The sequence below is a fragment of the Pollicipes pollicipes genome, unplaced genomic scaffold (assembly GCF_011947565.3).
Source record: "Pollicipes pollicipes isolate AB1234 unplaced genomic scaffold, Ppol_2.1 Scaffold_7261;HRSCAF=8764_pilon_pilon_pilon, whole genome shotgun sequence".
Classification (NCBI taxonomy): domain Eukaryota; kingdom Metazoa; phylum Arthropoda; class Thecostraca; order Pollicipedomorpha; family Pollicipedidae; genus Pollicipes; species Pollicipes pollicipes.
Genome location: NW_023597054.1, coordinates 687385 through 698342, shown reverse-complemented (window position 1 = coordinate 698342; position 10958 = coordinate 687385). Strand labels below are relative to the sequence as shown.

Genomic DNA, 10958 nt, shown 5'->3' with positions numbered 1-10958 from the left:
CGGCCGTGTGACGCAGGGTGTGAGTGCAGAGGGAGGGGCGTGTTCACCGGCCCTGTGATGTGATCGGGTGGGTGGCACACTGCGCTCCGGTGTCGCTTGCAGCTATGCTCTGCGGAGGCGCCGGGGACGTGACGCGGGGACCGCAGTTACTGCCGTGGGATATCAGCGGAGGTAGAGGTGCCCTGGTGTGAGTGTAAGCACATCAGAGTCGTGTGGACTGACGGCGGGATGTCGCAGCTGACATCCGTGTTGCGTCATGTGTCCCAGATATACCGTACCGGACTGCTGCTACTGCGCGTGTCGCACCAGATCAATCCCAGAACGAGCAGTTTGCAATGGACCAGATCGCTCAACTTGCGTCAGAGGCTTATATCACGCGTTGCCACAATCGTGCTTGGATGCATCAGTGCGCTTTGGATGGATAATTTGATGGCTGTCTGTTCTGTCGTTGGTGCGCATGTCAACATTCGTTACTATGACACTGTGCATGCCAAACGGACTGCCCCAGTGTACCCGTCCCATCCGCGGAGCCTTGCTCAGCGGCCGTCTATGCCAGGACAGACGATCGTTTCTGTTGTTCGGTGCCCCAGTGTACCCGTCCCATCCGCGGAGCCCTGCTCAGCGTCTGTCGATTCCAGGACAGATGATCGTTTATGTTGTTCGGCCTCGTTGTTCGTGGCGTTCGGTGTTCCGTGCTCCGGGGCCGGTGCTCAGCCAGCTTCGTGGTGTGCTGCCGGCGGAGGGCAGTAGCTGAGGCCAGAGGCGTGGAGTGACGCCTCTGCCGCTGGTGGAAGGGAGACGTTTTGTATCGCTGAACATGTGACTGGGATAACCTATAAATACATGGCTAGGTGCCTTCATTGTTCCGTGTGGACCTGGGCTGCGTGAATGTGTCGTTTGTGGTGTGAACGGTTCGCACGCCCTGGTGTTCGGCGAACGGGTCAGGTGTAGGGGGACAGCGCTGTTGAGTGGTGAGCATTCACTGCGCCCTATCAACTCAACAACTGTTTTTAATACGTTAAATAATAGGTACTAATCAAAGCACTGGGATTTATCCCCGAGAGAAACACAGTAGGGCGAGTTGTAAGATATGGGTGTACGTTATTAAAAATGTCAGCCAGGCTAATTTAGTCAGTGCCTCACCAAAGCTTGAGCTGCGTGTCTAGGGTCAAGTGGCCAATAATACTCACATTTCCACTACAGGATTCTCACGCTGTTTTTTTTTGAAAGATATGCTAAAACAACGAGAATATACCACACAGCACGCAAATAGTGTGTCTATGCTCCAACAACACAGGGCTTCAGTTTATTTTGAACTGTCAGCTGCGCGTACCATGGACTGAAGCGCAATGTGCCAGCAAATGCTAGCACGCGAAGGTATATTGGGCCGAAGAGAATGCTTGGCTCCCAAAACCACGAGCTTCGCGGGTATGCTCAGCAAACGACGACGCTTCCCATCTTGGATCTAGAGAGATCTGAGATCTGAGTGCTTCACTTACAATCCAGCTGATGCTTTTTGGCGGCGTCACCACGGCCCTTCGACGGATGGAAGTGGATGACCGCGGTAGACTACGTAGGTTTTCACCGGCCCACACGACGTCCCCGCGGCGGAGCTGAACACCATTAGCAGTGCTCACAACCACACGGTCCGAATAAGCCGGTCCGAGACGTGTTAAACGGGGTCTGCAGCGACTGCCCGCCCCTGCGGACTAGGTCAAGTTCAGCGGCGCGCGTCCGCCGGGGACCGGCACTGCAGCAGGTCACGGTCGCCCAGCCCGCTCTGCTGGACCGTCTGTTAGTGGATCGGTCGTAGAGCGGTGCCGCCAGTGGCATGCAGCGCTGCTACTTTATTGCGCAATGGAGACGTCTGTGGCTGTTGGGGTTGTCGCTCGGGGGGCCGGCCAACGCGTCAACTTTCTTGGTAGTTTGTCAAAAATCCGACCAGTTCAGTGCAGCAATACATACTTTAAATGTATAGGTGTTTTGTCGCATATTCCAACTGTTCGCTGGAACTTTAGATATTCTACCATGGCTTCTGCCATGGATTGAATATGAACTTAAATGAAACGTAACGTGCTCACAGCCTACCACGATTTTAACAAGGCACGTTAAACGTTTTACCCTTTTCGATTCAGAAATGTTAAGCACGAGCCAATATCGTGTTAGACTAAATATCAGCACTGTTAAGGAGCCACTAACTTCAGAGCTGTTCGTAGGATGGCTACGGTGGAGAGCCTTGGCCAAGCCTTGTATTACAAAACGGAATCTCACTGAGAACGATGGGAGTGAGGGGTGCGCTACTGTCATATTTCCGTCCTATTTTGTTGTATTTCTGTTATGAACATATGTTCTGGTTCCGTGGTCACGGCCACAGAGTCAGAGTCGTTCGTAGGCCCATCCCATGACCGGGACTTACGGAGTGTATATCACAACGCGCAGCTGGTGCCCAGTGTGCACTACGTTCTGGTTCGCGACCCACCACTGACATCACTGCTCTCGCTGTCCACCAATCGCCTCGGGGTATTTCGGGTCACGCGTCCAAAACGGCAAGTACATCCTGAAATATGTTATCGACAGCGAGGGCATGAGCGACACCCGCCTGTACGTGCCCATGACTAACGAGCTAAGACTCGGCCACGATGACTGAACAGAGCAACATGGTGAGTGTTGGCCTTTTATTCATTGATATGGGTATATTCCTCCTACGTCACATGCAGCACTTTTCAATAGGATTGCGCCGTATGTATTAACGGTGAGCGGTGCAGTATTCAATGGACTCGCCTGGCGGCCCGTGGCCAAGATCCGGTTCGAGCATGAGCGTTGAGGGCACGTGTCACGCATCCCTAGCTGAGTTTGTGACCGAGTGCGTAGATTGTGTCACTCGGTGCACTCTCCTTATCACTCCATACGCTGAGCCTGCGAGGAATAACTCCAGCCGTGGGGCTGCTAAGCAAGATCCCCAGCAGCTGAGCTGCTGAGAAGCTCATAGCCGGTGGACTAACGATCACACAGCCTGAACTGCTGCGCTGCTGAGGCTCATCACGAGCTGCTGGCTGCTGAGCTGCTGAGACACATCCCGAGCTGCTGCACTACAATCTGCTGAACAGCTGTGCCAGACCCACGGTAGCTACGTTTTTGCGCCAGCCTCCCGGCCTCACAAATCCACGCCTCCCAGCCTCCCAGTCTCCCAGTCTTCCAGCCTCCCAGCTTCCCAGCCTCCCAGCCTGCCAGCCTGTCAGCCTGCCAGCCTGCCAGCCTGCCAGCCGCGCCGCCGCCTCGGCCGCCGCCTCAGCCCCTGTAGCCGATCTGGTTCCGCACCCAGTCGGCGTACAAGGCCACGTCGACGTAAATGCCGGGCCGGTTGGCGTCAGCGCAGCCGACGCCCCAGGCCACCAGGCCGGCCACGCTCCAGCGGCCGGAGCCGTCGTCGCAGACCAGCGGCGTCCCGCCGTCGCCCTCGCACGAGTCCTTGCCCTCCCCGCCGCCGGCGCAGATGAATGCGCGCAAGTCCAACCGGAAGTCGCCGCCGAGCCGCGTCTGGCGCAGCTGGTACTGACACGTGCCCTGCGGCACGACCGGCACGTCCGCCTCTTTCTGGATGCAGCTGTACTGGCCCTGCGCGCCGAACGCGTCCTTACCGAAGCCGGCCACCCAGCAGCGCTGGTAGTCAAAGCTCTGGCCGCTGGCTGGCAGACATGCGGTGTTGACGTGCGGTAGGCCCTACAGATAGAGCGACTGTGAGAGCCGCAGCGCGCCACGTCCTGCTGCAGGTTGTCGGAGTTGACGTACGGGTGCACGATCATCTGCGAGACGGTGCGTTCCTCGTGCGCGCACGGCTCGTGCTTCGGGTCGCTGGCGTCCCACTCACCGAAGCGGATCTGCCGGGTGGAGGACAGTCAGTGGCCGCCAGCCTGGTTATAGATAAGTTATTTGACTTTCGAGAAGAAAACACGCAAACGGTTGCTGCAGTTCTGATCGCACGCCACATTTGTATGGAGACATGTCACGAATTTAAAGGTATATAGCGCAGACTAGATTCGCACATTTTTGTTGAAATGCAACGCAGCACTGTTGGCACAAACTTTTTCGCCCACCTGATCACTCCTCTCAGAGTACATTACCACTTCCGATGGACGAAACCAACACACAGCAACAAAAACAAGACAAATTCAGGAAAAACCATGCACACTCGACATACACTGCACTGCATACCTAAGCATGTAAAACAAGCCCGAATATATCCGAGCGGGCCGTATCTTGAGCCAAGAGTAACCATTCTTGTACTTGTTGACGTGATGGACCACCGTCAGCACCCACTGGCTATCGATGAGCACGCCAAAACCGACGTAGGCGTTGCCCTCGCGCAGAATGGTCGCCACCTACGGATTGGCGCCGAAGTGCGCCTCGGCCGGCTGCTTGCTGTAGCCGGGCACTGGGATGGAGGTGCTCCGGCCCCACTGGCATGCGGACGCCGCCGGGCATGCCGAGTACGTGGGCTGTGGCTGCACCGGGTACACCCCGCCGCCGCCGCCGCCGCCGCCCGAGGTGGGAGGGCAGCACAGCTCCTGGTACTGGCTGGCGCACTGCAGCTGGTGTTGACAACCGTCTGCGAAGCGGACGAGGACGCCGGTTAGCGCGCTCAGGGCTAAGTGGGCTAGAGTGGAGTGGGTGAGTAGACCAGAGTGGAGTGGATGGACCGTGTGGAGTGGGTGAGTGGACTAGAGTGGAGTGGGTGGGTGGACTAGAGTGGAGTCGTGTACACAACCGCTCGGGCCGCGCTGTGAGTGATGTGACGGTATTGGCTGTAGGCTGAAACTCGTAGCACAGCATGAATCAGGAGTAATCGTCCGGGCGGTCAGGTCGGCCGGGAGAAAACATCGGGAGGGTCAGATAAAATCAGCGACCGGTTAAAGCCCGTGGTATGCAGGATAAAACGAAAGCTGCCTTAGCTGTCTGTTTTCCCGCTAGCACGCCGGCACACAAGAAAGACCGGCGAGCAGGGCGACTGGGAGCACACTCACGGGCCTAGCACTGACAATACGGACGTCCAGTAGACCAGAGCCGTCCAAGTTGTCGTTGTGCGGACACTGGTGGATATCGGAGCAGTAGCAGCTGTCGCGTCTTGGATTACGTCCCTCTGACTGTCCACCGGTGTAGACTGGCGAAACACGAAACATTCAGCGGGCAGCATACGGAGCCGCGCTGTCCCACACGTGTCCTACACGTACACACCGCTTTTGTGCGCACTTCAAGGGGACTAGCGACATCTGAGAACTCCTTTAAGGCGTCATTACCCGTCCCTAGATCACATGGGACATCGGCTACCATTGCATGCAATCTCAAGACGCATCTATTTGCTGGGCCGGCGGGGACCTCCAGACTGACCGCTGTTCCCCTGCTGGAGGTTCTGGCTGGCGCCACTCTGGTAGGCGGTCGGCTGGTTTGTCTGCTGCCTCGTGTCGACGATGCGAGACGGGTAGCCGGAGCCGGGCACCGGTCCAGGCTGCCCAGCTGGCTGCCGAGCAGGCCTATGCGCGGCACAGTATCGCAGCCAGCAGACCAGCAGAACAGCAGCCAGCAAACCAGCGAGCACCAGCCAGCGCGGCATCTGAGCACGGTGTGCTGGCTCAGTGGCGATTGTAGCAGGTGCAGGTGCAGACCAGTGCAGCGGCGCTCCAGAGAATGCTACCTCGGGTGGCATGTAACAGCGGCGTGAACGCAACGCTGCAGCAAACAAGCGGGCCGACAACAGCTGGCTCAAGCGCACCTTCTAATTCGTGATCGAAGCATAGCTACGAGTGGCAGTGCGGTGTAATCAGAACAATCGGCAATATTTCAAAACCTGTGGTGTGCATGACAATTGACGGCACTAGCAAATTCTGCGCACAGTTCCGGGAAATCAAAATTCCCGGGGCGAAGAAGCTGGCTACCTTTGTCATATCCGCCTGCTTATTCCTATTTTTTTAACAATGGCAGGAGGGGAAAACGTACGTCAACAAGTGAAAATAGTATTCGTGTCAGTCTCATTTGCATGCGAGGGTGTGACCTGGGCCGCCCAACGTGTTTTAACTTTAAACTGGCAGCAGTCTTACCCCTGGGTGCATTCGTGAAGCTTTAAGTCAAGCCGTTTGTTGATGTCCGAGCTCCTTGCACCATCCAAAGACCCACGTCAGTATTTATTTTTGAGTGGCACGTTTGTAGGACCGTTGGTGACTGTCTGCTTAACATGCTTTTACTAAACCAGCCCGGCTGGGCGAGCCCTCGCCCCGATTCGCCGTTTTTCATAACGCGGCCTGAAGTCGACGCGGACCGGGTTGGACGTACCCCATGCCGTTTTAAAGTTTGATAAGGTTGAGCATAACAGAAAAATGGCGCGGCGAAAAAGTGTAGTGCAATAGTGCAGTAAAATAGTGCAGTTTGATCTGATTGAGATCTCGTGGTTTGTAGTAAGTTGTTCGTTGCTAGGTCAATCACTGGTTGGCCCCACTATGCCAAGCCAAAGGGAAAATTTTCTTTGAAGTCGAACTTTTTCAGTTTTAAAAACTAATGAAACACAGCCTAAACAGGCATGTTTCAAGTTTGGGTGTGGGTACAATGCCCTAAATCCGGTTGGTGAATAGCTTTATATGTTTTAAGCATACATTTATGGTGTAGGGCTCTGCTAATATAATAGTGTCAGCCAGCCACACGTGATCTGTGGATCGTCGGCTGCTGACCGCCGCTGCGCCGGCCGTGAATCGCTGCCCAGCGCTCCTCAAAAAGAAAAACTGTTGCCGCTCAGAAACTGGAAAATATAGGAACAACTTTCGGCCTAAAAACACGCGCAACCAATGCCCCAGGGACTATCGAAAATTTGGACGCGATAGCACGGCATGCCGGAGAGGTATCTTCAGAAAACCGTGGGAAGGGGAGTGGGCGTTGCATTCAACCTCCCCACCGGTTAAGGTTAAAAAGAATGTTCCACATTTGAAGATATTGAAGCAAACATGAGGTACGATGAAATAAGCCCAATTATTTCATCGCATCCCATTGCATCATCTCATATTTCGTCGCAACTATTTGCAAGCCCTTAAATTGAAAAGACTGCTGTAGACAGTACAATTTCTCTATGTAATAGCTATGCTCCTCAATACGTCATTGCTTGACTGCGTCATCGTACCTTGCGCAACATTGATTGAGGGCCACTCGACGGCCGTCATATCTGGAAATCATGTTTGCGAACGCCAGACATGAATAACTCGACAACTATATTATGATTGGCCTTGATCGCCGCATGGCCAATGGAATGGCAAAATTTGATTGACGTCATCATGGCGTCATGGATGCCCGGCTTACCTTCAAATAGCCTGCACGAAATAGTCTGCACATACGCGCGGGCGTGTCGCTCAGAAACTAAAAGGGGTTTAGGTGTGAAGAAGGGCAGGGCCGCGAGCTGCACTGAATGATCTCCACGACGACTGTTTTAGTTCACAACGCCATACAAATGTGGGACATTTTCCTTTACTACACGTTCGTAGGTGATTGATCCTATCCAGCTGGTGCAGACGCGTGCGATCTACCACGGGCCGATCGAGGAGCGTCGGTGGGCGTGAGTTTCTGAGCAACGCTTGCTAACAGAGCTGAGCCAAGCGACTTATCGCAGCAATAAGATCTTGCGGGTAAGTGTTATCGGCAGCTGCCATGAATAAGATAGATGAACATAACAGTCTACACGATGAGCTTCTCAATTCATTTTCTCCGGACACCAGAGATCGCCGTTAAATTTTGAGACGTTCTATTTTTGCAACAGACGTAATTTCTGCCTGTGCATAGAATCTTATGTCATTCCTTGCCTGCCTTCCCTCCCCCGCCTTCTCCACAGAAACGCACGGCGTTTCAAGAACTGCAAATCAAGGGGCAAAAGCATTCGCTAAGTGACTATTCCGCATCCGTCATTAGCTAAGGGGCGTTATCTATCAATTTACACAGTTTGTAATCCGAAGAGTCGCTCTGCTCCAACTGATAGCTCATATCTTATGCGTTTTACTCCGCCGTGCTCATGCCTAAGCGCACCATCGCAACATATTAAAAAACACATACACCGAAACAATTCATATGCTGGCGGTTTTTCCGACCTCGAACAGCGAGATCAGCCCAGCATATTTTGGGATGTGAGGAGGTCGAAATGACACCCGCGTAAAATTCACCCAAAATTCACCTTATGAATTCGGTGATATGCCCAATAGGGCTGTACCAGATGATCTAGAACGAGCTGTACCAGATAAGGCAGTAATGCACGCTCTGCGCGCGGTTTGTTGGCATAATTTTATGTGAGACAAGCGGAGGCCTCACTGGGAATGACTGGTGTTAGCTTCTTGTGCTTCTTGTGTCCCAATGCAGTCCTCCAACCGAGCGCGGCCCGGGCTTGAAGCCGCCGAGAAGTTAACGTGCCGTGATCCGCCGAGTACCCGCGCGGTACGCCGTGGTCCGTCGAGTGCCCGCGCGGTACGCCGTGATCCGCCGAGTACGTGCGCAGTACGCCGTGATCCGCCGAGTACGTGCGCGGTACACCGTGATCCGCCGAGTACGTGCGCGGTACGCGGTGATCCGCCGAGTACCTCCGTAATTGTGTTTCTACCTAGATACATTATGATGGATCTAGAGCGGCATAATTCACCGTACATCTGGTTGTTGTGGCGGATCTCAACCGCGAGTTCGTCAGACTTGAATACAGCTTCTCGTCGTGACAATTTGAAGTCGTATGTGCCAACACACAAGCTCACGTCTCAACGCTAACCGCAATAAAACCCATTCAGGCCGGAACCAGGCCCCATAACCACTGATTGCTTGTTGATGCGGTGGGGGGCACTGCAGCCGGTACCCACGCCGTGCAGCCACGAGTCCTGATGTTTACGCTCGACGTGACTAACAAGGCCCTTAGGCTGCCGGTTCTCCGGTACTGTTCAGTGGTGAAAACACAACGATTAGCGTTGACAATCTCTGCACAGCTTACAAACCCTGACGATATCTCCAAAAAACAAGATCAATATTTTTGTCCATCAATGGCACTAAGCACCACGTAACCGCCTCTCCATCGTCTCTCGGTGGTGTGCACACACCTCACAAACAGGAGTGGCCGAAGTGCTCACTGAAACGGTCGACAAACTGTCATAGGCTTATGTGTGATAAGCTATAGACAAAGTAAACACATTTTGTTTGTCAGGACGACTCTTGTGCGTAAGGAACAAGATACTCGATATTAGGCGTGAAAGTCACCAGCTGGCACATAGATGATACCAAAAACAAAGATAGTGGAACAAAACACTTTTGGCAGTCAACGTCAGTAGCGTTGATTGATGCCTTGGGAAGTCCGCCTTTTGAGAGTTGAACAAGCGGTGGCATTCTAACGTAGCATTTGCGTGGTAATCTACGAAAGACATCACTCGATAGCTGGCGATGATGGGTCTGCTCGCTGCCGCCAATCTTAACCTGCGAAATCGGTTAGCTAACAGTGACTTACACGTTTGGAAAGTTTGTTCAAAGTATTTAAAAAACGGAACCCTTTTGATTGATTATCGGTGTCAATAGAAGGGTTTGAACGCCTGTGCAGTCTCCATGGCACAATGCCTCCTGGTTTAGATTGCCTTGTATTGTGCTCCAGATCAGTTTTGGAAAGGGTGACGTCCGCTGTTTTCCGGTCGATAATTTTTCCCGCACCTAGGGTTTGGCAGCTGTGGGATCCGTTGGTGAAATGAGATCAAAATCTTGGTTTTTTGAACCGATATTTTTGAGAACAAAGAATAATTGGGAAAAAGCGGAGACGGCATATTCGCACATTTGCGGGTTCTTTAGCAGAGTTGTGCTGCGAATGCAGACGAAGGCTCTTTAATTGTTTTTAAAAGGAACTAAATACAGTGTAAAGGAACTAAATAATAAATACAGTCACGATTGAAACAACTACAGATGGGCTGCAAAAGGCCGCTGCGCAGGCTAGCAGTGTACGCCGTGGCTGGATAGGCTTTCATGCTGTTTGCATGTGGTGAGCCGACACTCGGCTGTGGTAGGTCAGCATCCACCACAGACAGGTCGGCGATGAGGCGTCGGTTTCTACGTGGTGCTGGTGATGGCATCCCGCTCAGGTGTAACTGGGTTCGTCGTCTGTTTCTCCGCTCAGGTGTAACTGCGTTCGTCGTCCGCTCTCTCCAATGAACAAGTAACTGAGTGACGGGCTCGCCAGGCGATTGGGAGCCGCAACTTTAAAGCCACACGCGATGGACTGGACTAACGCTACTGTTGGCGTGAGACCGTTGTCATACCGGCATGTTTTCGTGGGAGGGGATAATCTTTGGAACTTATGCTCAGTCACAGCTAAAGGGGTGCCTCTAATTTATCTGGAGGTTTTGAACTGAAATAGCCACATTGAAGACCTCTCGATGCTGCTCACAATCCGGCGCTGCTTAAGACCTAAGCCCCTCTGGCTTCTGAACTACATGCCCGCCAAAATGGGGAAAAGTTTATCGGGGAGAGTATTTCAAAATCACCATGACATTCATAACGTCATAATAACGCCATTAAAATCCTGCCATTCCATAAGCTATGTGGCGATCAAGGTCAAGAAAAAGTTAATTGTCGAGCCTTTGGCATCTGGCGTTCATGAGCGTGATTTACAAATATAATGACCGCCAATTGACTATCCTGTGCAAGATGCGATGACGTAATCAAACAATGACTCATCGTGGAGGATATGTACTAAGCAGAGAAATTCTGGCGTCCTAGATCAGTCTCTTCCACTTAAAAAGTTCGCCGATAGGCATAAATGAGCTTGTTTCATCATAACTGATGCTCGCTCCAATATCTTCAAATGTGAAGCATTCGCTTTCTGGACAGCTCGTCACGACAAATCCTGTCGTGACTTGGAAAACGCCCGGTCAAAATCGGACAACCGATGAATGTTTTCTCAACAGACTTTGGTGCAATGT

The 10958-nt window shown here is 52.9% G+C and overlaps 1 protein-coding gene across 1 annotated transcript; it reads right to left on the bottom strand.

Moving 5' to 3' along the window:
- Positions 1 to 102: 102 nt before the first annotated feature.
- Positions 103 to 4118, bottom strand: LOC119112305 (phenoloxidase-activating factor 2-like). The gene is made up of 4 exons (XM_037236420.1): positions 4095 to 4118; positions 3725 to 3878; positions 3443 to 3686; positions 103 to 109 (listed from the first exon to the last, which is right to left on the bottom strand). Exons 1-4 carry the CDS (start codon positions 4116 to 4118, stop codon positions 103 to 105), a joined length of 429 nt encoding a protein of 142 aa, XP_037092315.1.
- Between the last annotated feature and the right edge of the window lie 6840 nt (positions 4119 to 10958).